General features: G+C 46.2%; 1 protein-coding gene across 1 annotated transcript; it reads right to left on the minus strand.

Annotated features, from left to right (window-relative positions):
• Positions 1-3192: 3192 nt before the first annotated feature.
• On the minus strand, positions 3193-4112 carry LOC118473299 (uncharacterized). The gene has a single exon (XM_035962515.1). It carries the CDS (start codon positions 3901-3903, stop codon positions 3373-3375), a length of 531 nt encoding a protein of 176 aa, XP_035818408.1. The 5' UTR covers positions 3904-4112; the 3' UTR covers positions 3193-3372.
• Between the last annotated feature and the right edge of the window lie 22546 nt (positions 4113-26658).

Here is a 26658-nt window from a genome sequence, read left to right on the forward strand (position 1 = left end):
AAATTTTAGTTTATCAAATTCATTTTTGCTAGTCTTAAGTTGGGCATTAAGACTAGCCACTTCACCATTTAGTTTTGCAATAGAAGTAAGGTGCTCAACACATGCATCAATATTAAAGTCCTTACACCTATTGCAAATCACTACATGTTCTACACAAGAACTAGATCTATTTGCTACTTCTAGCTTAACATTTAAATCATCATTAACACTTTTTAAACAAGAAATAGTCTCATGGCAAGTAGATAATTCACAAGAAAGCATTTCATTCCTTTTAACTTCTAAAGCAAGAGATTTTTGGACATCTACAAGTTTATCATGCTCTTCATACAAAAGATCCTCTTGCTTTTCTAATAATCTATTCTTGTCATTCAAAGCATCAATTAACTCATTGATTTTATCAATTTTAGTTCTATCTAAACCTTTGAATAAACTTGCATAGTCTATTTCATCATCGCTAGATTCATCATCACTTGAAGAAGCATATGTAATAGTATTCCTAGTGCATACCTTCTTTTCCTTTGCCATGAGGCAGGTATGATGCTCGTTTGGGAAGAGGGATGATTTGTTGAAGGCCGAGGCGGCAAGTCCTTCGTCGTCGGATGAAGAGCAATCCGAGTCCCACTCTTTGCCAAGGTGTGCACTAGTAAGAATGTGATCATCAGTGACGATTTTCTAGTGACGCTGGTGACTTCAGTCACAGATTGATACATTTCTATGACCAAATTGACATCTTCGTCAACAATTACAATGGACGAAGATTAGACTTGAATATTAAAGACGAAAATGAAAGGAACGTCATAGACGAAAATGAAAGGAACGTCACAGATTACTTTGGCTTGATCGGCTGACGTAATGATGAAATAAATTGGTCACAGATGAGTTTTAGTAAAAATGGCCCACGTGTACACACCACTTGACGGCGTGGGATCCTTGGCCTACATGGGCCGCATTTTTTTGGGACACAGGCCCCACCTGGCGACGCGGACCCGGCCCAGTATGAAGCGGCAGCTAGTTATCGGCTGACGTAATGATGAAATAAATTGGTCACAGATGAGTTTTAGTAAAAACGGCCCACGTGTACACACCACTTGACGGCGTGGGATCCTTGGCCTACATGGGCCGCATTTTTTTGGGACACAGGCCCCACCTGGCGACGCGGACCCGGCCCAGTATGAAGCGGCAGCTAGTTATTTGGCAAAAAAAAGGTGCGCCCGCGGAGCTTCGAACCAGGGACCTGCGACTTGCGTTAAATCGTTGCTACCACCAGACTACGCACTTGTTCGTGTATATAAAGAAACTATTCGTCTGTTAACAGGTGTTCCCATCTGTCGTTATGTTAACAGGTTTTCCCAGCCGCCATTCTGCGATCTGCATGGTTCGCCTGTTCTGATTTTTTCCTGCTGCGATCTGCGCTTCTGCGATCGGCCGTCAGGTTACGGCACACAACGACGCTGGCGTCTGTCGTCGTCCGCTTGATCGGCAACTGGGTAGCGTCGCAGCGAACGAGCGATCTTGTCGCCTGATCCATTGATCCAACAGTGTTGGAAGAACGGCGTCGTCTGCAAACAGCGAGGCAGAGAAGCTTCGGGCGCGGCAAAGCAGCGGCGTCTTGCGCATAGCTACGGCGGGCGTGGACAGAACAGCGGCAGGGCGGGGAGAAAAGACAAGGTTTGATGTGTTGTGTTTTTGACAATAAGGTTCTATGTGCGTTTGAATTTTATTTCATATATGCATGTGTTTGATGTGGTTTTCAATTTTGTTCATTGTAATCATAGTTATGGAGTTAATGCAAGTTTTAATTTATTGTCAAAATAGATGGATAGAAGATGGGTTTATTGGAAACAATTCACACCTGCATATGTGAAAGGAGTTGAAGAGTTCATGAATTTTGTTACTGAAAGATACCCAGAAGACACAGACATTCGTTGTCCGTGCATGAATTGTCTTAATCAAAGGTTGCGACCTCAGAGTGAAGTAGAAACTCATATACACATTTATGGAATGTCAGCTACATACACGAGGTGGATTCATCATGGGGAGTCGGCAGATACAGAAGTTGAGGGTATAGAGGAGGATGTCGAAGGATATGATAATGACTTTGGGATACATATGGATGTGGACGATGATGTTTACGATGATGATCATGGAGTACCTGAGATGATCGGTGAACTGTTTGCAGCGGCAGAGGCTGATGGAGAAGAGCCAAGATTTGCATGAGTTCTTGGAGATTCAAAGAAGGCACTTAGTCCGGGTTCTAGCCATTCAAAATTTTCTTTTATGGTGAGGATGTTGTATATGAAGTCTCGTTATCGAATCAGCAATACAGCATTTTCAGCAATGATGAAGCTGATGTCCGATGGATACCCTAACAGTGAGTTGCCAAAATCATATAATGAGGCCATGAAATATCTTAAAGAATTGGGCCTTGGATACGAAAACATCCATGTGTGCAAGAACAATTGTGTGTTGTTTCGGAATGTTAATGCTAAATTGAATGAGTGCCCAGTATGCACGGAGTCTAGATGGAAAGATGAAACTGGTTCGAAGCGGGTTCCACATAAGGTTTTGAGGCATTTTCCACTGTTGCCAAGGTTGAAAAGAATTTTTGCTTCAAAACAAACTTCAGAGGAAACACAATGGCACAAGAAAGTGAGGAAGCCAGTCGCCAATGTGATGAGCCATCCAGCTGATGGGGAAGCGTGGAAGGACTTTGACCGAAAGTACCCAGGTTTTGCAAATGATCCGAGGAACCTGAGGCTAGCCTTAGCTACCGATGGATTCAATCCATTTGGCAACATGAGTACCCAGTACAGTATGTGGCCAGTGCTTGTGACACCGCTTACAGCGTGTTTGGTTAGGGGATTGGCTCCATCCGGAATCAGCCGATCCGGAATGGATTCATTCCTCACAGGATTGGATGGTTCTTTCTTTATGTTTGGTTAGAGAAATGAGGTGAATCCATTTTTTGTTTGTTTTGAGGAAGCAGGTGAATCCATTTTTTGTTTGTTTTGAAGAAGCATGTCATCAAGCGACGCTCAATCTGCTTTCACTCACCACACCAAAAAGGTTGCATTTTTATCCAACATACATAAAAAATGAAAGTTATAACATAGATAAAACTGAAAATTGAAACTTGTATCTTCACGAGTACTTATCCAGCATACAATTTCATCCAGCATTATCCAACATACATTAAAAACTGAGAATTTATCCAACATACATATTCAACATTATCCAGCATACAAATAAAATTGAGAAGTTATCCAACATCCATAACAATGTTCAAAGAGAAGTTTCATAGACTCCATCCATCATAGAAATAACTAAAAAGTTTCAGACACAAGTTTTAGGCTAATCTGCTTTTTTGATGCATCAATCAGAAAGATGAGTCTTGATGTACCTAGACACCCATACCATTTGATCATCTAGTCCCATCTCTAGAAAGGCATAAGCAAGGGCTGGATTCTCACACAAGTAGCCATAGTAGTGTGCTATATGTTCTCTTTCAAAAACAGGAATCTGTTTCATCATAGTCCATAGGTTGGGTGGGATTATCGGACGTGGTTGTGGTGCTGACTGCTTGATTGCATCTGAAAGAGTCTTAAAAGCTTCAGTGACAGTGCATATCAATGGATCCTCATCTTCCATCATCATGCGCCCTCTCTTCCTTCTTGCACCACTTCGAGTAGATGAGTCTCCACCATCACGAATTGGACCACTTGGGTTCAATGATTCTCCACTATCACGAGTTGGACTTGCATTGTTACTCTCATGACCAGCCAAGTCTCCAGAATAACCCACACCATATGTACCTGCACTTTCAGATGTGTCGAAACCTAGGGGATCACTGGTGCATTTTGCAAATAGTCCAGTTGCTTGATGATTCCCAAATATGACAGCCATGTAATGGTAGTTCTCAAGTGGCTTGTTGAAAAATTTAGCTTCAGATGGTTTTTTCTGAAATAATGTATAGATTCAAATTAAACAATATTGTTTACAAAAACTGTAAAATCTGAAATAGCTATAGCATTTTGTAGACACAATAAAACAGATTATAGTAACAATAAAATATAAATTGTAAAACAGTAAAACAGCTTACAAGTAGTTCCCAGAAACAAAATATAAATTGTAAAATAGTGGCAAGCAGTAAAACAGTAAAACATAATTCATCACAGCTGAAGAAGCTTCAAGTAAACCAGTAAAACAGTAAAACAGTAAAATAGTGCTACTATTGCACAACAGCACAAGTATTGCGATAGTGGTGGATCAACCAACCTTCTTCTCCTATGGCTATCGGTTCAGTTTCTGCTTCAGGCTCCCAGGTGTATCGGTGACACACACACACACACACACAAGTATGCCGCTATCTACCAAATTCTCACACCGACCAGTCAAGCAGATCGAGAGCAGAGAAGCACTAGGCTACAGCCCCAAAGTGAGATCATGTCCGAAACTAAAATATTGGGTACCTGGGTGCAGACGCACCACACAGTTTTTATGGCCTCTGCTTGGAACAACCAAAGACATTTTGGCGCCACAAAAAAAAAGAAAAAGCACTGGCTCAAGTTAAACTGTTAAGCCAAAGCCTGGGTTGATGATCTCACATGGCCATTCATAGTGTTGTTGTTAAATATATACATACCTGCACCCGTTCCAAGTAGTTCTTCTCATCAAGCAATATTGTTCCAGTTTGTTCATCAAAATGGGCTGAGCTAATCTTCTTATAATTGCATATGTTTGACCAGCGAGTTCTCCATGTCTTAAGATGATTAGTAACTTGAGAACCAGAAACTTGAACCTGAAATCTTTCCTTCACCACATTAGCACATTGATTATAGTGCGAGCTTTTGAATCCTTTGTCTACTCGAATTCCATCAGCAACCAACTGGGCCAAATATTTCAAAGCACATGCAGACATTTCTTGTGTCCAGAAAATTTGTGGTTGGGACCTTTGTTCAATTTCTTGGACATCATCCATCTCCCTACAATATTAGAACATTTGAGAATATAGATCACATCTAAGCAAATGAGCAAATAGGAAAAACAACAAAATATCTCACATCCAAAGAATGATGCCACTTTTCAATTTATGATCTAATTTTCTTGTACATGGGAAGCTGCTCTAGTTTCCCACATCCAATTTGCAAGTTGCTGCCTCCACTGAACCCATTGTCTGTTTTCTTGTACTTGCTCCTGATGGGAACTTGTTGAACTAGAAGGTTGGTTTGTTGTCCATGCTTCCTCAGGTGGGAGAAAACAATCTGCCCCGTGCGATAATATCCAATTGTGGAGGATGCAACATGCAAGAACAACATCTACTTGTGTTTTGAAAGGAAAGAAAGGTCGAGCATCATCAAGAAACTTAAAACGGTTCTTCAGGGATCCAAAGGCACGCTCAACAGTAACCCGTAGTTGTGAATGCCTTAAATTAAATAATTCCTTCTCATTTTCTGGCCTGTTATCATTACCCCACTCTTTTAAGTGGTATCGGACACCACGAAAAGGTGGTAAGAACCCTGGCTTTGCACCATAACCGCAGTCAACTAGGTAATATTTTCCTACAATACCATGACATTCATTAGAGAATGATCTATCTTTTGGTGGGTGCATATTGTAGACATTCATTAGAGAAGATTACCTTCAGGTACAACAAGACCATTCTGCCTTTGTAAGGCATCAGCTAGAACGACGGCATCATGTGCCGAACCCTCCCAACCAGCTAGCACATATGTGAAGCGAAGGTCAAAGTCTACCGCGGCCATCACATTTTGGGTTGTGAAACTCTTTCTACCTCGAAAAGCTGCCTCACGAGACTTGGGGACACTAGCTCGTATGTGTGTACCATCAATTGCGCCAATACAATTCTACATTATAATTTTGACTTGATGAGAAATAAGAATACCATTATGTGCAGGTCAAAAATAATTTTGACTTGATGAGAAATAAGAAGAGAAGATTGGTAAGAAACTGAATAAGCATGGAATGTATGTGAGAAATGGTATATCCTGTTTTCCTGATATACTCTCAAAAAGGCTGAAAATACATATTCGTTCAAGAAGGTGCTCGCCATGCTCGCCTCCACCGACCACGGTATGTATGTATACGTACATATAGCCAGCAATTACCCACGTACTACATACATAACTATGGAGGAATCTAGCTCCGTGGCTTTAAAAAATACATTTGTCTCTAACATAGATGTGCGCGGCTCAGGTACGCTGGTTTTGTGTGGACTGATAAATAAGGCTCAGGTAAGCTGGTTTTGGAAGACAGGTTCAGCACTGCTTTCAGCGTTCAATTTGGCACTGATACTTCCGTATCTCCTTTGCCCTGAACGGATGGACCTGTGGCGTGAGACAAGTGCGAGGGCGGCGAGGTCTCCAACGGCACAGGATAGACAGAGCAATTCGGAAAGAATCCAGAGGCGGGATCTGCATCTGAGTGCTCGATGAATTGCTGCAGTGACTCGTTCCTGCGGGCTGTCAGCTGGGTTCCTCCAAGCTCCGTGGTGTCGGCTGTGGCGCCGAACTGGTAGGAGTCGAACCCGTCGAACATGGAGAGGCAGACGCGGGAGAGGAGCGCGTAGCGGTAGTGCCCGGCCTTGGAGTAGGAGACGCCAAGGTAGACGAAGGAAGCAGTCACCGGAACTGATGGCTGGCCGGGGAGGAAGAAGCGAGGGCGAGATCAAAGAGCAGGGAGAGGAGGTGGAGGAGGGAGCTCACCAGTTGACGGATCTGAGGTGCGACGCCTAGATCTGGTAGTGTGAGGAGCGGCGGTTGGGTGAGGAGGGTCGCTGTCGCCGCTGGGAGCCGCGTCGCCGCCGCGGAGAGATCCCCTCAGAGCTGCCCCGCCGCCGCCAGGTGCGAGATGCGAACGGGAGTCAGCTCATCCGGTTGATTTGGAGGAACGAGTCGCTGCTAGGGTTCTGTTGTATTTTGGAATGAGTGGATGACGGATGGGTAGACTCCGTGACGCTATCCAAACGATTTTGTAGGCTCGGATACAGGTTCGGATCACTCTGGATCCATGCCGTGCTGCAAACCAAACACACTGTTAATCTCCCACCATGGGAATGCGTGAATCCAACAAACTGCTTTATGTCTTTACTCATCCCAGGTCCAAGATGTCCAGGAAAGGATTTTGATTTGTTCCTTGAGCCCCTAATTGAAGAACTGCTGAAGCTATGGAAGGGTGTCAAGACCTATGATGCATGTACTGGTAGGAAGTTTGACCTTCGTGCTGCTGTACTATGGTGTATACATGATTATCCAGCGCTGGCCACGTTATCTGGGCGAACAACAAAAGGGTATTATGCATGTATTTATTGCGACAAGAATCTGTTGTCTATGGCAATAAGGAACAAGTTATGCTACATTGGACATCGTCGTTACCTTAAAAGGACACATTCATGGCGGAATAGTTTGGATTTCAATGGTAAGCGTGAAAACAAAGTTGTGCCTGGCAGGTTCACTGTGGATGAGGTCCTACAAGAGCTAGAGAAGGTGAAAGATGTCAGGCCAGGGAAGCAGGCTGACATTACTGGAAATAAAAGGAAGCGTAGTAGTGACGGTCCAAAGATTTATAGCCGGAAATCTGGGTTGTGGCAATTGCCATATTGGAAAGATTTGATGCTTCCACATAATCTCGATGTCATGCACATAGAGAAAAATGTATGTGAAAATATTCTTTGCACACTACTTAATATACCAGGCAAGTCCAAGGACACACATAATGCAAGGCTAGATTTGTATGATATGGGCATAAGACCTGAACTGCACTTGCAACAAGATGGCAACTCGGCCTGCAAGGCTCCACCTGCTCCATATGTGTTGGGGAAGGATCAGAAAGTCGAGTTTTGCAAGTTCCTCAAAGGTATCAAGTTTCCTGATGGATTTGCGGATAACCTAGCAAGATACATAAATGAAGATGGTTCAAAGGTGGTTGGAAAACTGAAAACACATTCTTGCCACATACTCCTACAGAGAATCATAGCCGCTGGCCTTAGAGGACTGGTGAGGAAGGATGTATATGAAGCAATTGCAGAGCTGGGGACCTTCTTCAGGGAACTATGTAGTAGAAATCTACGGATAGATGTTGTGCAACGGCTAAAAGGAGATATTCCATTGATCCTATGCAAGCTTGAGAAAATCTTTCCACCTGCCTTCTTTGATGTCATGGTGCACTTGAGTGTCCATCTTCCCGATGAGGCAATGCTTAGAGGACCTGTTCAGTATGGATGGATGTACCCAATAGAAAGGCGACTAGGCACTTTGAAAAATTTTGTAAGGAACAGGGCTAGGCCGGAAGGATCAATTGCTGAGGCATATATGGCAAGTGATACCTTAACATTTTGTTCTAGGTACATGAAGGATGTTGACACTAGATTTAACCAGGATGATGATAGTGGTACAGAGATGCCATTGCCTAATGACATGTCTGTTTTTAAGCATGGTGCTACTCTTGTTGGAGCTACTAAGACTGAGTACATTGATGATGCTACCATGAATAAGTTAGTTTGGTTTGTGCTACATAATGCTGATGAAGTACAGGAATATTTGACGTAAGTTAGTTTGGTATGTGCTACATAATTTATGTTATGTTTATTAAATTTGAAAATATGCTTATGAATAAAGTATGCCATGCAGTCTGTACAGGGAGGAGCTATCGCAGCAAGGTGCACGTCCAAATGATGTTGATCGAATGGTTCAACAAGGATTTGCAAAGTGGTTTATGTCCCATGTAAGTCACTAAACTTTTATGTTATAGGTTTACTAAAGTTTTGGGTATGCATATGTAATTGCTCAGCTGAGTAATTTTGTTGCAACAGGTTGAGAATAAGCGTAATGAGAATCCAGAATTGGTTAGCGAAGGACTGTGGGCACTGTCATGTGGCCCAGCTCGGCGAGTTAAGACTAGTACAACTTGCAAGATTAATGGAGTGCGGTTTAGCACAGTGGATCGTGAGAAGTTCATGCAGACACAAAATAGTGGTGTAATGACTGAAGGTGAACATAATGGGGAGAACATAGATTTTTATGGTGTCCTTAAAGAGGTAATTGAGTTACAATATAACTCGAATTATCAAGTTCATCGGTCGGTGGTTGTATTTCGATGCGATTGGTACAACCAAGTAGGAAAGACTGTGGGCATTCGAGATGACAGCCATTTCAAATCCATCAATGTGCAGTCATTTTGGTACAAGTCCGATCCTTTTATCTTGGCAGACCAAGCGAAAAAGATATTTTACCTGCAAGACACAACTCCACATTGTAAAGATTTCCGAGTTGTGCAGAAATTTGAACATAGGAATATTTATGATGTGGCTGAAAAATATGAGGGCAATAATGATGTGCATCAGGATGATTATTGTTCTGATACAGACCATATAGTGCAAGAAGGTGATGATAATCAGGTTCTGCACAATGTTGAAGGTGGAGAAGCCAGTCTAATTGAAGGCAATTTAGAGGAACTAATAAGAAAAAAAGAAGGAAGCTGCTATTATTCTTGAAGATAGTGAGGATGAGGAGGAAGATGATACAATGTTTCAATATTTTAATGATGGTGGCGACGACAACAATGATGACATGTCCATAGAAGATGAAGATGAGGATTTCTAGTATTGATAGTTGATTTATGAACTGTTCAGTTCAGATTAGTATAGCATACTGAATGTGTGTCTGAAATTCAGTTGATGTTTAGATGATACAATGTATTTTCTGTATTTTCAGAACTGAATGTGTGTCTGAAATACTGAACTTGTGGTGAACTGAATGTGTACTCTGAACTTTGAACTTTGGACTGGGCAGAACTCTGAAATTTGGCTGGGCAGAGTTCTCAGATTGCTTGTGAGGACTGGGCAGAGTTCTCAGAACACCCAGCAATCTGAACTGGGCTATATATCTCAGAGAACTGAACTTTGAACAAATAGATAACTTTGAGCTGGGCTATAAAAATGGTTTTGGCAGAGCTGGGCAATCTGAACTGGGCTATAAAAATGGTTTTGGCAGAGCTGGTTTTGTGGATTTGAATCTGAACTTTGAACTTTGGACTGAGCTATATATCTCAGAACTGAACTTTGAACAAATAGATAACTAACAAATCTGAGCTGGTTTTGTGGATTTGAATCTGAACTTTGAACAAATAGATAACCAACAAATCTGAGCTGGTTTTGTGGATTTGAATCTGAACTTTGAACAAATAGATAACCAACAAATCTGAGCTGGTTTTGTAGTTTTGAATCTGAACAAATAACTTTGGACTGGGCAACTTTGAACTTTGGACTGGGCAGAGTTTAGAATCTGAACTGGGCAGCAATCTGAACTGGGCAGCAGAGTTTACTCTGAACTGAACAATCTGAAAATGAAGACTCTGAACTGGGCGCTCGGTTACATCCTGGACAGAGAACACTTTATGCTTAAATTCAGCTGCGCTCTGTTACTAACGAACAAACGTGACTAGTCCAATGGTAACTCCTTGCTGCTGTGAACCCTGGCGTCTTGTGTTTGAGCTTTGGGATACGTAGTTTTTTTTTTGGTTTTGTTTACATTTTTCAATCATTTTTTAATTTTTCTTTTATTTATTTACATGTATAGCACCAGTTTCTCCAAATCATTTCAACCTTTTTTTGGGGTGTTAATGGAGGTGTACCATGATGTTTTGTGCCGGTGCAATTTTTAGAACTAGTTTAACTATTAATGTAAGTATTTGTTATTTTACTAAAGAATAAGTGCTAAAAACCTTAGGTAGCTAGAAAAATCTATAAACTTGCATGTACACTTCATTTTGGTGTACAATGTTGACAAAAAATGCAATTTGTTCTGACAAAGTGGTGACATACATCCTACAAAAATGCATGCAACCCTCATATAAGGCTAATTACTAAGTGAGACATGTTCATGCTTGTGATGGATCTATACTACCACTTTCTCCAAATCATTTTAAACTTTAATGGCATGTTTATTGAACCAACCTATGATGTTGTGTGCAGTTATGCATTTTTTAGACCTAGTTTACTAATTACTGTAATTATTTGTTGTATTTCGTAAAGATATTTGTTACAATACCATAACCTAGCTAGAAAAATCTAAAAACTTGCATGGACCATTCATTTTGGTGTACGATGTTGACAAAATAGTTTCAACTCATTCGGACAAAGTGGTGACACACATCCTAAGAAAGGCATACATCTCTCATATAAGGCTAATTACTAAGTGAGAGATGTTCATGCTTGTGATGGATCTATACTAGCACTTTCTCCAAACCATTTTAAACTTTAATGGCATGTTTATTGAACCAGCCTATGATGTTGTGTGCAGTTATGCATTTTTCAGACCTAGTTTACTAATTACTGTAATTATTTGTTGTATTTCGTAAAGATATTTGTTACAATACCATAACCTAGCTAGAAAAATCTAAAAACTTGCATGGACCATTCATTTTGGTGTACGATGTTGACAAAATAGTTTCAACTCATTCGGACAAAGTGGTGACACACATCCTAAGAAAGGCATACATCTCTCATATAAGGCTAATTACTAAGTGAGAGATGCTATTGCAAGTGAGAGATGTATAGTACCACTATGTCAAAAATATTTCAAAATATTATAACATGATCATAAACCAAACTAATGTGTCCATGAATAGATAATTGCAAAAAAAACATAGAGATAAATAAAAAAAAATTAATATAAAATGGTAGGCAAAACACAAAAAAAGTCTCCTTGCAGGCGCTTGAACCTAGGAGCTCGGTCTTATAGTTAGCAGGTAAAACCATTGAGCTATGCACGTGTGTTCGATTGAGCTATGCACGTCTTATAGTATACTTAAACGCATTAGACTCCGCATTGCCAAACACATTGGGCGCCAAAAACATTTTCGCCGTCGTCACTAAAATAGACTCCGCTCTCATCCTCTATATCCCGCACTCCTCTTATTTCTCCCCCACTTCTCCAAACCTAATCGCCGCCGCCGGGACACGACGGCTGTCGACGACCTGCCCCCTCGACCAGGTACCTCACCGTCGCCCCCTTACTTCTCATCGCGTCGATGAGCTGCGTCGTCGCCGACTTCTCTCGCCGCATCCCGCTCTATCTCATTGCCATCTGCATTTCTCTCGCCCCTTCCACCTAACACGCCCCATCCACATTGCTCTCGCTAACCCCTAAACCCTAACATCGCTGGATTTGGGTCATCGCAGACGACCTTGATGGTGAACAAAAGGAGGCACAGAAGTCAGAAAGGTCCAACCCCTAAACCCTAACCATCGCTACATTTAGTTTAATTATTCATTCGTTGTTATCAGAGATATTGTAAATTGATTTATGTAATCATTGTGCACTGATACAGTTGTGTTTGGTTCCTTACATTGTGTTATATGCAGTCACATCCATGTTTTAGTAGAGAACTTATGTTTCTAGTACTAGTAGACAAGGTTCAAGAAAGCGCGATTAGGCGTGCGATTAGGCGCGGTTAAGCGCTGAGCAGAGGGTCAACGCATCGCTTACCTACTAAGTGGGCAATTAAGCGCTGGCCCTGCTTAATCGTGCCCATTCGGCATGTTTAAGGGAGAAGAGGAGGGAGAGGAAGAGGAGGAACACCTCTGGGGTCAATCCAGCAGCCAGCAAATCGACGGATCGACGAGAGAGAGAGAGAGCGGACGGACCTACGATGGCTGCAGGCAGCAGATTGGTGAGAGAGAGGCGGAGTGGCTGCGCGGTAGAGGTGAAGATCGCACGAGGGAGGAGAGGCTTCGGGAGAGGGAGCCGGAGAGCGTACGGCACGGAGGAGGATAGGCTTCGGGAGCGGGAGGCGGAGAGCACAGGGCGGCGGCGCGGGGCGTGGAAGGAGGCAACAGAGTACTAGGTCATCACGGGAGAGGGGTTTTGCGTTGAGCCTCCTGGCAGGTGGGCCTAGTGGGCTGCAGACTCATGAAGAGAGGAGGTGAGGGTTAAGGGCTGCTGCAGGGTGGCCCAATATCATGTATTTTTTTCTCTTTTTAACAAAAATGATTAAGCACGATTAATCACGCTTAAGCATTTTCACCACCATACCGCTCGCTCAGCGCTTAGTGCTTTCTTGAACCTTGCTGGTAGAAAGAGATGAGAATATCTTCACTTTTTTTGTTCATCAGCTTGTGTAAATCTACATCGCCTAATCAATGTACTAGCTAGTACTTTGAACATTGTTTAAGCCTGCATAAAGATTTCCACAACCAAACAGGGGAAACACTACAGTTATAGTGCAACCACAATTATGAACTTGCACAATCATAACCAAGCTTCATAATGACTGAATCTACACATCTTATCTATTTGCTTTTAGTCAAATCCTTCCCTGCAAATAGTAGTACCTCTTAGCTTTTAGTAAAATCCTTTACATTATCTAATACACACAGTATGCTTGTTCTTATCTATCTTGCAAGTAGTTCAACATGAGCGAACTGCTTATGAGAGAAGACGGGATAAACAAGTGGAGGAGAATATAAAGAAGATGCAAGATTTGGGTCTGAACAAATATACTTCTGTTCTAAATAATTCAGTCTCACCATCTGCATCAACAAAGGGGAAACATGCAGCAAACAAGATAAATAATAGTTCAGATTCGGATTCATATGTCTCTTTCTATCTCCTTGACGATGATGATCAAGGAGATACTGATGATGACAGTGAATATTATGAGCAGCCAAAACCCCTGGCAATGAAGGTGCTCCTTCTATCTTCAAAATAGTGGATGCCAAATAGTTGCATTGCATTTCAATGTTTTTAATCTGGTGTTTAATATATGCTCATGCTTTTAGATTCATCTTCTTTATTTCATACCTCTTAATTAATATATGGTCTTGCTTTTAAATGCACATTACTATTTTTTTGTGGACAGTATCCTAGAAGAGGTAGAAACACAACCCTTGCTTCAAAGAAGAAGATAGACCCCAACATGGCTCCAGGCATTAGGTTCAGCAAGAGAGTGAGGGCAGGTGCACAACCAGAGGAGCAATCTTCAAAAAGGCTTCACTCTACAGAGACAGATGGCCACAATGTACAGGAACCAACAGATGGAAATGATCACATACCAAACAGCCCTACTACACCTGGACTTGCTGATCATTTCAGCAGAGCTGCAGAGGAAGCCATGGCATCTGCTGCTCATGACAGTACAGGTGATGCTGAAGGCAACAGTCGTACTACACCTGGACTTGCTGATCATTTCAGCAGAGCTGAAGAGGAAGACATGGCATCTGCTGCTCATGACAGTACAGGTGATGCTCAAGCCTATGTAGCTAGAGATGAAGAAACTGAAGGCAAGTTCTATTTTTTCAGTCAAATAAGGCATCTCTTTTGCTGATTTGCATGAAACAAAACAATTTCATTATTCAATAAAAGCGAATTATATTTTGTAGCTCCTACACAGCGAGCACCAAGGAGACCTAGGGCAGCAACCAAGGGAAAACAACTGGACATGATGACTAAAGTTATGCAAAGGAGACTGCCCATAGCTGTTGAGGAAGGCAAAAAAAGGCCACATGAACCTGTTCAAGCTGCCAAGTTTGCATCAGAGGCTGGCATCATTATTCGGGAAACCATGCCTATCCTAACTCGTTGGAAAGATTACAAGGACGACCAGAAATACTACAACAGCTTTGTGTCACAGCTAAATGTAAGTGCATTACTGATTCTATGGTACACTTGTATACTGCTTAACCTGAATTGACTAACTATGGAATTGTCATATGCATAGGGGTGCTTGTCCGTTAACACTGAGGACAAGGCAACAAAGGAAGCTTGCACCGATATGCTACGCTCTGCGGTAAAAAACCAGCGTTATCGGCTCAAGCAGAAATACTTCAATGGTGTACCTGCAAATGAGATTAGCACAACTTCTCCTGTATCTTACATGACTGATGAACAGTGGAGGGCATTAGTTGCAAAGTGGTCTGATCCAAAGAACATGGTATGGGTATCTTGTCATATATTGTTCTTTCACTATACGTTTGCAAAGGATCTTCGCATATTGAACCTATGATCTAATCTGACATGTTCATTCTCTTGTAGGAAATAAGTGAAAAGAACAAGCAGAACCACAGTCAAGTCAAGTTTCATCAGGCTACGGGTTCTCGCTGCTATGTGGCACACTTACATGCATATGTAAGTAACTATTACCTTGTACTACTACCTACACTTTTGCACTCAACTTCTATTGCATTTGATCTGAGCAAACTTCGCTGTGATTGTTTATACACGAAACAGAAGCAGAAGAGAAACCGAGAAGAACCCAGCTTAGATCAGACTGAAGAACTAGATGCGGTGGACGCCTTCAAGACCTGTCATACCAGCTCTAAACGTGGCCTGAGTGAACCGGCAAGAGAAGCACTTGTAAGTTCATTTGTTTGCTTTATTTAGTGTAATTGTTATGAGATCATATGAGGGAGGCTGGCTGTGGGTCGATGGAACGAAGGGGAGTGAGATCGATGAGTGAGATCGCCTGTCCCATCCCAGGGGAGTTCAGATCATAGTCTATTTTGTCTGCCATTTGTCTGCCATCAAATTTCTAAAATGAAAGTAAATATCATAGTCTATTTTTTGTAGGACCCGTGCACTAGAAATGTATAGGTTTTAGAGTCTTTGTTAAGCAAATCTGCTATAATTTGTAACTGTTTTCACATTATTTTTCATAGTCTATTTATAGAGTCTTTCAAATGTATAGCTTTTAATTTGCCATCAAATGTATAGCTTTTAAGCAAATCTACTATAATTTGTAACTGCTATAATCTGCTATAATTTGCCATCAAATGTATAGCTTTTAGAGTCTGTCAGTCTATTTTTCATAGTCTTTGTTAATGCCTTGTAGGCTATAATTTGTAACTGCTATAATCTGCTATAATGTGCACTAGAAATGAAAGTCACTGTTTTCACATTATTGTCAGCATCTTGTTGTTGCTCATTAGCATTAACATGTTACTGTTTCTGTCCATGATATTTCAGTCTCATATGGAGGCTTTGAGGGCTGAACCTGTTGCTGAAGGTGAGATGCCAGCATCCAGTGTGCACCTTGTGTCGAAGGTGCTGTCCCAGAGCAGCTCACACCAATTCCTGAAAAGCGTCGACATCAAAACAACGGCAACCTCCAAGGCATCATCATCAAATCATAGTGAGCTTCGGGAACAACTTGCAGCTGAAGCGACGGCTGTTGTTCAAGGTGAACTCGACCAGCTCAGGAAGAAATGTGAAGAAGCTGAGGAACAGCAGGCGAGGACACAAAGGGAGTTGGAGGAGTACAAGAAGATAACAGAGAAGAACAGCAAGGAGATGGAGGAGACCAATGTGCTCATCAAGAAGCTCTTGTCCTTGCATGGTAACTCTTCTTCGACATGAGGGCTGCTAGTCAGAGCTGCTGTTTTTGGCCTGTTCTTTGACATGAGGGTACCCAAAAACTCTAGTTGCTCGTGGGTGTCAACTTTTGATTATACGCTGTTATGTTTGTGCAAACTCAACTGAAATGTGAAGTCAAGTGGTGATGCTGTGAACTGAGTTTAGTGTTGTCCACTTAGTTTGTATGCGTACTGGAATACTAGTTGTATTCATCTATGGAATATGGAATTGTGTGCTCATTCCTCTGTTCTAGTATATTTTGCAATTTCCAATTAAATTATTCTCTGCACATCTGTGACCAAACTGGTGGCATATAATAAAACATATGCCACGTCAGCGCTGACGTCATACGCATCAGCACCTTCTAAACGGCTGTTAATGACCAAACAACGGCTCTATCTGTGACGATACCGTACCGTCACAGAAACCAAACAGCGTTAACAACGCCGTCAGTTTGCTCGGGCAGACGACGAATTATGACGGAAAAGTGCCTTCCTCTATGACCACAACCGATCGTCATAGAATGAATTCACTTCCTTGACAACGCGACTTTCGTCACAGAATGGATACACATCGATGACGAAACTGGGTCGTACGTCACAACACAACAAATGTGACGCGACCCCTATGACCAAATCGAACTCGTCACAAATTCGTCACAAACCTTTATCTGTGACGATATATACACATGCAGTGACGCAATACGAACGTCATCGATGATAAGATCTCTACTAGTGGTGCCTCGCCCTTCGCTTTCTTGTAAGTCTTCTTCTTTTCCCTCTTCTTTTCTTGATTCTAGTCACTATCATTATCAGGACAGTTAGCAATAAAGTGACCAACCTTACCACACTTGAAGCAGGAGCGCTTCCCCTTTGTCTTGCTCTTGTTGGGATGCTCCTTGCGACCTTTAAGCGCCGTCTTGAAGCGCTTGATGATGAGGGCCATTTCATCTTCATTCGGCTCGGCCGCCTCAACTTGCGCTACCTTGCTAGGTAGCGCCTCCCTGCTACTTGTTGCTTTTAGAGCAATGGTTTGAGGTTCGTGGATTGGGCCATTTAATGCCTCATCAACATATCTCGCCTCCTTAATCATCATTCGCCCGCTTACGAACTTTCCAAGTATCTCCTCGGGCGTCATCTTGTTGTACCTAGGATTTTCACGAATAGAGTTTACAAGATGCGGATCAAGGATGGTGAAGGACCTTAGCATAAGCCTGACGACGTCGTGGTCCGTCCATCTCATGCTTCCATAGCTCCTTATTTTGTTGACCAGGGTCTTGAGCCTGTTGTAGGTTTGAGTTGGCTCCTCCCCCCTGATCATCGCAAATCTTCCTAGTTCACCTTCCACCAACTCCATCTTGGTGAGCATGGTGACGTCGTTCCCCTCATGCGAGATCTTGAGGGTGTCCCAGATTTGCTTGGCGTTATCCAAGCCGCTCACCTTATGATATTCTTCCCTGCACAATGATGCTAACAACACAGTAGTAGCTTGTGCATTTTTGTGAATTTGTTCATTGATAAATATGGGACTATCCGTACTATCAAATTACATTCCATTTTCTACTATCTCCCATATGCTTGGATGGAGAGAGAACAAGTGACTACTCATTTTGTGACTCCAAAATCCGTAGTCCTCTCCATCAAAGTGAGGAGGTTTACCAAGTGGAATGGAAAGTAAATGAGCATTGGAACTTTGCGGAATACGAGAATAATCGAAATAAAAGTTTGAGTTAACCGTTTACTTTTTCTCCTCGTATTCGTCGTCCTTTTGGGAAGAGGAAGACTCGTCGCTGTCGTAGTAGACTATCTTCTTGATCCGCCTCTTCTTCTTCCCGTCCTTCTTCTTTTGACTCGAGCCGGAGTCAGTGGCTTTGTTGTCCCTTGGCACGTTGAAGATGGACTCCTTCTCCTTATCGTTGACCACCATCCCCTTTCCCTTAGGATCCATCTCTTCGTGCGATTAGTCCCTTTCGTGAAGAGAACGACTCTGATACTAATTGAGAGCACCTAGAGGGGGGGTGAATAGGTGATCCTGTAAAAACTTGAAACTTAAAGCCACAAACTTGATTAAGTGTTAGCACAATGAAATCAAGTGGCTAAGGAGAGCTCTTGTGAACCACAATTGACACAGTGAGAACAAGCACAAGAGACATAGAGATTTATCCCGTGATTCGGTCAAGTACAACACTTGCCTAGTCCACGTTGTGGCGTCCCAATGGACGAGAGTTGCACTCAACTCCTTTCAAGTGATCCAATGATCAACTTGAATACCACGGTGTTCTTTTTCCTTTACTCTTTCCCGTTTGCGAGGAATCTCCACAACTTGGAGCCTCTCGCCCTTACAATGAAATGATCACAAAGAAGCACAGATGTAAGAGTGGGAAGAGCAACACACACAAGCCTCAAAGCACGAGCACAAACACGCACACAAGTCACAACTTGAGCTCTAAGATCACACACGGAGTTCTCAACTCAAGAGGAGCTCAAATTGCTATCACAACAAATCAAATGTGCTAGAGAGATGTCTTGGTGCTAAGAGATGATCAAAGAATGCTTGGTGTACTCCTTCATGCGCCTAGGGGTCCCTTTTATAGCCCCAAGGCAGCTAGGAGCCGTTGAGAGCAATCCAGGAATTGCCTTTTGTCGACTGGTGCACCGGACAGTCCGGTGCACCACCGGACACTGTTTGGTGCAGATTCCTTTCCTATTCTAGCGCAGCCGACCGTTGACGATTTGGAGCCGTTGGCGCCCCGGACACTGTCCGGTGCACACCGGACAGTCTGGTGCACACCGGACAGTCCGGTGCCCCCTTCAGACCGTTGGCCCGGCCACGGGTCACGCGCGGATTGCGCGGCCGACCTTTGGCTCACCGGACAGTCCGATGATTTTTAGCCGTACGCCGCCGTCGAGTTCACGAGAGCGGCCAGTTGACCAGCGCCAGCCTGGCGCACCGGACACTGTCCGGTGCACCACCGGACAGTCCGGTGCACCCAGACTAAGCAGAGTCTTGGCTGCTCGAGCCAAGTCTTTTCCATTTGTTTTTTTCTCTGATTCTAGCACTTAGACAAATATGTTAGTACACAAAAACCAATATACTAAGTCTAGAATCATACCTTTGTATTGATTTGCACTTTGTCCACCATTTGTCATAGTTTAACACATAACCATTTGTATTGGACACTTAATCACCAAAATATTTAGAAATGGCCCAAGGGCACATTTCCCTTTCATCCTCCCCCTGCCGACACCTGAGCCTGTGGGGAACAGTTTATTCTAAGTATGTGTATGTTTCTTGCGGCCGCTGAGGCCTAAACATTTTTAGTGTTAGAGTATAAAGTTGTGTTTCTTTCCTCTTGTTTCGAGCGTTAGAACATGTTCGGTAGAAGAATCACTTATCCGAGCGCGAGTTACTTTTCGCGGAAGGTGATGAGTGAGGTATCCGTATCCCGGAGGCGTAGGAGTCCCTTGGCTCGGTCGGCCTTGCCGTTTGAGGTCTCTCTCGCTCATTTTTAGGATTCCGTTATCGACATAGTCGAAAGGCACGAAAGTCGTTTTGGTAGAAAACTTTTCCGAGGAAAATTTTGACGCAGAGGGGGTTCCCCCCTTCTAGCCCCTGAGGGAGGGTCGGTTTTTGCCGAGGCAAGGTTGATCCTTCCTTGATGGTTAGACTTTATTTATACATGTAAAGAAAGCGAGGTACATGAAACAGCTTGAAATATTTTAGGGTAAAAGCGACGTAGCTGTTCGATGTTCCAAGCGTTGCTGTAGACCTCGCCTTGATCGTTGGCCAGCTTGTATGTCCCGGGCTTCAAAATTTTGGCGATGATGAACGGCCCTTCCCAGGGAGGAGTAAGCTTGTGGCGCCCTCGGGCGTTTTGTCGTAGCCGAAGCACCAAATCTCCCACTTGGAAGCCTCGGGGCCGAATCCTTCGGGCGTGGTAGTGTCGCAGAGACTGTTGATACCGCGCTGAGTGTAGTAAGGCTACATCCCGAGCCTCTTCCAGCTGGTCCAATGAATCCTCTCGGCTGGTCTGGTTGTTTTGGTCGTCGTATGCCTTTGTCCTGGGGGAGCCGTATTCTAAGTCCGTGGGTAGGATGGCCTCGGCCCCATAGACTAGGAAAAACGACGAGAAACTCGTGGCCCGGCTCGACGTCGTCCTCGGACTCCAAACCACCGAGGGTAGCTCTTTTATCCACCGTTTGCCAAACTTGTTGAGGTCGTTGTAGATCCTTGGTTTTAGCCCCTGCAAAATCATGCCATTGTCGCGCTCCACCTGCCCATTTGTCATTGGGTGAGCTACGGCGGCCCAGTCCACACGGATGTGGTGGCCTTCGCAGAAGTCTAGGAACGTTTTCCCAGTGAATTGTGTGCCATTGTCGGTGATGATGGAGTTTGGGATCCCAAAGTGGTGGATGATATTTGTAAAGAACGCCATCGCTTGTTCGGACCCGATGCTGGTTAAGGGTCAGACTTCGATCCACTTGGAGAATTTGTCGATCGCGACCAGCAGGTGCGTGAAGCCCCTGGGTGCCTTCTGCAAGGGACCGATGAGGTCCAGACCCCATACGGCAAATGGCCAAGTGATAGGTATTGTCTGTAGGGCCTGAGCAGGCAGGTGCATCCGTCTCGCATAGAATTGACACCCTCGGCAGGAGCGTACAATCCTAGTGGCGTCGGCCACCGCGGTCGGCTAGTAGAAACCTTGTCGGAAAGCGTTTCCTACGAGGGCTCGAGGTGCTGCATGGTGACCGCAGGCCCCCGAGGGTATTTCCTGTAACAGCTCTTGTCCTTGGGCGACGGATATGCATCGCTGGAGAATGCCTGAGGGGCTGCGGTGGTACAACTCTTTTTCATCACCAAGTAAAACGACCGACTTGGCGCGCCGAGCCAGTCGCCGAGCTTCGGCTTTGTCAAGGGGCAGCTCTCCTCGGAGGAGATATTCCAGGTACGGGGTCTTCTAGTTTAGGTTTGGCGTGACCCATTCTGCTCTATCTCGACGCGTAGGGCCTCACCCTCGTCGGCCGAGGGTACCTCGGGCTGGGTCGAGGTCCCCTCGGGTTCGGGTGCGTCGTTGAGTTTGATGGATGGTTGATATATGTCCCTGGAGAAGACATTCAAGGGAACCGTCATCCGTCCCGAGGCTATTTTAGCCAGCTCAGCTGCAGTATCGTTGTACCGTCGAGCAACATGGTTGAGTTCCAGCCCATAGAACTTATCTTCCAGGCGCCAAACTTCGTCGCAGTAGGCCTCCATTTTTCGATCGCGGCAGTGAGAGTTCTTCATGACTTGGTCAATAACGAGCTGCGAGTCGCCACGAGCATCGAGGCGCCAAACCCCTAGCTCGACGGCGATGCGCAACCCATTAACCAAGGCCTCGTATTCGGCCACGTTGTTTGACGCCGGAAAATGGAGGCGTATCACGTAGCGCACATGTTTCCCGAGGGGTGAGATGAAGAGCAAGCCAGCACCTGCTCCAGTTTTCATAAGCGACCCACCGAAGTACATGGTCCAAAGTTCGGCCTGGATTGGAGCTGTCGGCAATTGGGTGTCGACCCATTCAGCCAGGAAGTCTGCCAAGAATTGGGATTTTATGGCCTTACGAGGAGCGAATGAAAGTGTTTCCCCCATGAGTTCCACTGCCCATTTTGTTATCCTACCCGAGGCCTCTGTGCACTGGATGATCTCTCCCAGGGGGAAGGATGACACCACAGTCACCGGATGAGACTCGAAGTAGTGTCGCAGCTTTCGCCGTGTTAGAATCACTGCGTACAGTAGCTTCTGGATTTGCGGGTAGCGGATTTTGGTCTTGGATAGCACCTCGCTGATGAAGTATACTGGCCTCTGGATGAGCAGTGCATGCCCCTCTTCTCGTCTCTCGACTACGACCACAGCGCTAACCACCTGAGTGGTTGCGGCTACGTAAATCAAGAGGGCTTCTCCCGCAGCGGGGGGCACCAAGATTGGCGCATTAGTAAGGAGTGCCTATAAGTTTCCGAGGGCTTCTTCGGCCTCGGGAGTCCAAGTGAAGCGCTCAGCCTTCCTTAAGAGGTGGTACAAGGGCAATCCTTTCTCGCCAAGGCGCGAGATGAAGCAGCTTAGAGCCGCAAGGCATCCCATGACCCTTTGTACTCCTTTTAAATCTTTGATGGGCCCCATGTTGGTGATGGCTGCGATTTTCTCAGGGTTGGCCTCGATGCCTCGTTCGGAGATGATGAACCCTGGAGCATGCCTCGGGGAATTCCGAAGACACACTTCTCGGGATTGAGTTTTATGCCCTTCGCTCTTAGGCACCTAAATGTTATCTCAAGGTCAGAGAGGAGGTCGGAGGCTTTCCTTGTTTTGACAACGATGTCATCGACGTAAGCCTCGACCGTTCTGTCGATGTGCTCTCCGAACACATGGTTCATGCACCTTTGGTATGTTGCACCTGCATTCCTCAAGCCAAATGGCATAGTAGTATAACAATACATGCCAAAAGGTGTGATAAAAGAAGTCGCGAGCTGGTCGGATTCTTTCATCTTGATTTGGTGATAGCCTGAATAGGCATCGAGGAAAGACAGGATTTTGCACCCAGCGGTAGAGTCCACAATTTGATCGATGCGAGGCAGAGGGTAGGGAACCTTTGGACATGCTTTATTTAACCCAGTGTAGTCTACACACATCCTCCATTTCCCACCTTTTTTCTTTACAAGTACAGGGTTAGCTAACCATTCGGGATGGAATACTTCTTTGATGAACCCTGCGGTCATTAGCTTGTGGACCTCCTCGCCTATGGCTCTGCGCTTTTTTCATCAAAATAGCGCAGGTGCTGTTTCATGGGTCGGGCACCGGCTCGGATGTCCAGTGAGTGCTCGGCGACATCCCTCGGTATGCCTGGCGTGTCCGAGGGACTTCACGCAAAAATTCCGGCGTTTGCGCGGAGAAACCCGACGAGCACTGCTTCCTATTTGGGGTCGAGCTCGGAGCCGATCTTGACTTTCTTGCTGGCGTCGTTGCTGGGGTCGAGAGAGACAGATTTAACCGCCTCGGCTGGTTCGAAGTTGCCGGCATGCCGCTTCGCGTCGGGCGCCTCTTTGGAGAGGCAATCCAGGTCGGCGATGAGGGCTTCGGACTCGGCGATGGCCTCGGCGTACTACACGCATTCCACGTCGCACTCGTAAGCGTGGCGATATGTGGATCCGACGGTGATGGTTCCCTTGGGGCCTAGCATCTTGAGCTTGAGGTACGTGTAGTTGGGGACGGCCATGAACTTGGAGGGAGTTCCGAAGCAGACGGGCAAGTCAAGTTGCCCAAGGGGCAGGACACGCTTGCCGGGGACAATCCCGTGAAAGGGTGCTGCACCGGCCCGGATCGTGGACCGATCAACCCCCAAGAGCTCTAGGGTCTCGGCGTAGATGATGTTGAGGCTGTTGCCTCTGTCCATGAGGACCTTGTAGAGCCTAGCGTTGCCGATGACAGGGTCGACGACAAGCGGGTACCTTCCTGGGCTCGGTACGCAGTCGGGGTGGTCGCCTTGGTCGAAGGTAATGGGTTTGTCGGACCAGTCTAAGTAGACTGGCGTTGCTACCTTCACCGAGCAGACCTCTCGGCGTTCTTGCTTGCGGTGTCGAGCCGAGGCATTCACCACTTGCCCACCATAGATCATGAAGCAGTTGTGGACCTCCGGGAATTCTTCTTCCTTGTCGCCCCCCTTCTTGTTGTTGCCTTGGTCCTTACCACCTTCTGCCGAGGGCCCTGCCTTATTGAAGTAGCGCCGGAGCATGTCGCACTCTTCAAGGGTGTGCTTGACGGGACCCTTGTGATAGGGGCACGACTCCTTGAGCATCTTGTCGAACACGTTGGCCCCTTCGGGAGGCTTCCGAGAATTCCTGTGCTCGGCAGCAGCGACGAGATCCGCGTCAACGGCGTTGCGTTTTGCTTGTGCCTTCTTCATGGTCTTCTTCTTCGTGCCACGCTGGACGGACGCCTCGGGGACGTCTTCCTTCTGCCTTCCCTGAGGCTGTTTATCCTTCCGGAAGATGGCTTCAACCGCCTCCTGACCAGAGGCGAACTTGGTGGCTATGTCCATCAATTCGCTCGCCTTGGTGGGTGTCTTGCGTCCCAGTTTGCTTACCAGGTCCCGACAAGTGGTGCCGGCGAGGAATGCTCCGATGACGTCCGAGTCGGTGATGTTATGCAACTCGGTGCACTGCTTTGAAAACCGCTAGATGTACTCTCGCAGGGATTCCCCTGGCTGCTGGCGGCAGCTCTGGAGATCCCACGAGTTCCTACGGCGCACGTACGTACCTTGGAAATTTCTAGCGAAGGCCTTGACTAGGTCGTCCCAGTCGAAGATCTGCGCAGGAGGCAGATGCTCCAGCCAGGCCCGGGCAGCGTCGGAGAGGAAAAGGGGGAGGTTGCGGATGATGAGGTTGTCGTCGTCCGTCCCTCCCAACTGGCACGCCAGCCAGTAATCCGCGAGCCACAACTCCGGCCTCGTCTCCCCTGAGTACTTGGTAATGGTAGTCGGGGCTTGGAACCGGGCCGGGAACGGCGCCCGTCGTATGGCCCGACTGAAGACCCGCAGACCTAGTGGTTCGGGCGAGGGGCTCCGATCCTCCTTACTGTCGTAGCGTCCTCCGCGTCTGGGGTGGTAGCCTTGGTGCACCCTTTCCTCGAGGCGGGCTCGACGGTCGCGACGGTGTTGCTCGTCGCCAAGGCGATCCCAGGCTGCAGGTGTCCCGTCTCCTGTGTGCTCCATGTGAACCGAGGCCTCGCGCATGTGTCGGGAAGACGCTGCGTGATGCTCCGAGGGGCATCCTCGCCTTCGGGAGGCAGATCTCTCGGCTCATCGGGCTGCGGCATTTTCCAGGAGGTCCTTGAATTCGCCCTAGATACGTTGCCCCTTGGTGGTGGATGGCTCCGGCATTGTTCGAAGTAACATCGCCGCTGCAACTAGGTTCTGGCCAGCCCCGTTGAAGGCCGGGGGCAGCCTTGCCCTGGCATCGTCAATAATACGACGCTGGACGTCCCGGGCCCAATGACACGCTCCTCTAGCGAGTGCTCGGCCTGCCCACTCTTGCTCGAGGTTTTGTCGGAGCTGCACAAGTCGCCCCGTTTCTTCGTAGAGCTTGGCCTGTTTCTCACGGAGCTACTCGAGCTGTGTGCCCTGACCCCCCGCAGGGACCCGGGCCACAGCTAGCTCCTGCGAGATCTCAACGCGAGACGCAGGCACAGGGGCGTCGTCGTTTCCTGGCATGCCGAGGTGGTTGTCTTCGTCGGGATCCCCCTGATCAATGTGGAAACACTCGCGAGTTGGGTCATAACCCTCGTCGTCAAGGATGTGGCCATCGTCAAAGTAGCCGGAGAGGCAGTGGTCACATGCGGATATGAAGTCTCGCATGGCACTGGGATCACGGAGTCCGAAGAAATCCCAACTGAAGTCGGGGTCGTCCTCTTTCTCGGAACCCACGGGTCCGGAGGTTGAGACGATTGTCAGTAGGTCCCAAGTTGACCACATATGGTACCCTGGAAGGTCAGGATATTCCCTTGCGAAAGCGCTCGCTGAAGTGGGGTCGCTTGGTGGATCGAAGCTGAATCTAATGGGAACAGGATGGAAAACTGATGGTACCTCCTGGTTGATGGATGGTGGTGAAGTTGCATCGGAGATGGAACGTGTCGTTATCTCAGGTGCGAGACTAATGCCCGACAAGTCCCTCGCAAGGGTGCTGGCATCATCAGTCCGCCTGGGGTTGGCATGTTGCTGGGAAGCGACACCCGTCGTTGTCCCAGGTGCGAGGATAACACCCGACGTGCCCCCTGCAGGGGTGCCGGCGTCGTCGACTCGCTCTGGGCCGACAGCCGACGAGGTGCTGCCTCTTGCCTGGCCATGGTTGCTCCGTCTCCTCCTCCTCCGGTGAGGAGGGTGGCAGGGCAAACCCGGGTGTTCCTCTTCCGCCATGGGGAGATGCCGTCGTCGAGTTCGCCTCCGCCGGGGGAGCCGCCGACCGTCGTTGTTGTCGTGCTGCGGGGGGAGGAGTACCATGTCATAGCTGTCGTCGGGGGACATGAACTCGAGACTCCCAAAGCGGAGCACCATCCCGGGCTGAAGAGGCTGCTGAAGATTGTCCATCTAGATCTCAACGGGAAAGTATTGCCAACACGCAGCCAGACCCCTACCTGGCGCACCAACTGTCGGTGTTTTGGACCCGCGAGGACCCTCAACCGACTAGTGAATTTGACGTTGCGTGTCCCTGCCTAGATGGATTGATGCAAGATGAGACACAAGAGAGGATGAGGCTTATATTATCTTGCA

This window comes from Zea mays, chromosome 9 (genome assembly GCF_902167145.1).
Source record: "Zea mays cultivar B73 chromosome 9, Zm-B73-REFERENCE-NAM-5.0, whole genome shotgun sequence".
Lineage (NCBI taxonomy): Eukaryota > Viridiplantae > Streptophyta > Magnoliopsida > Poales > Poaceae > Zea > Zea mays.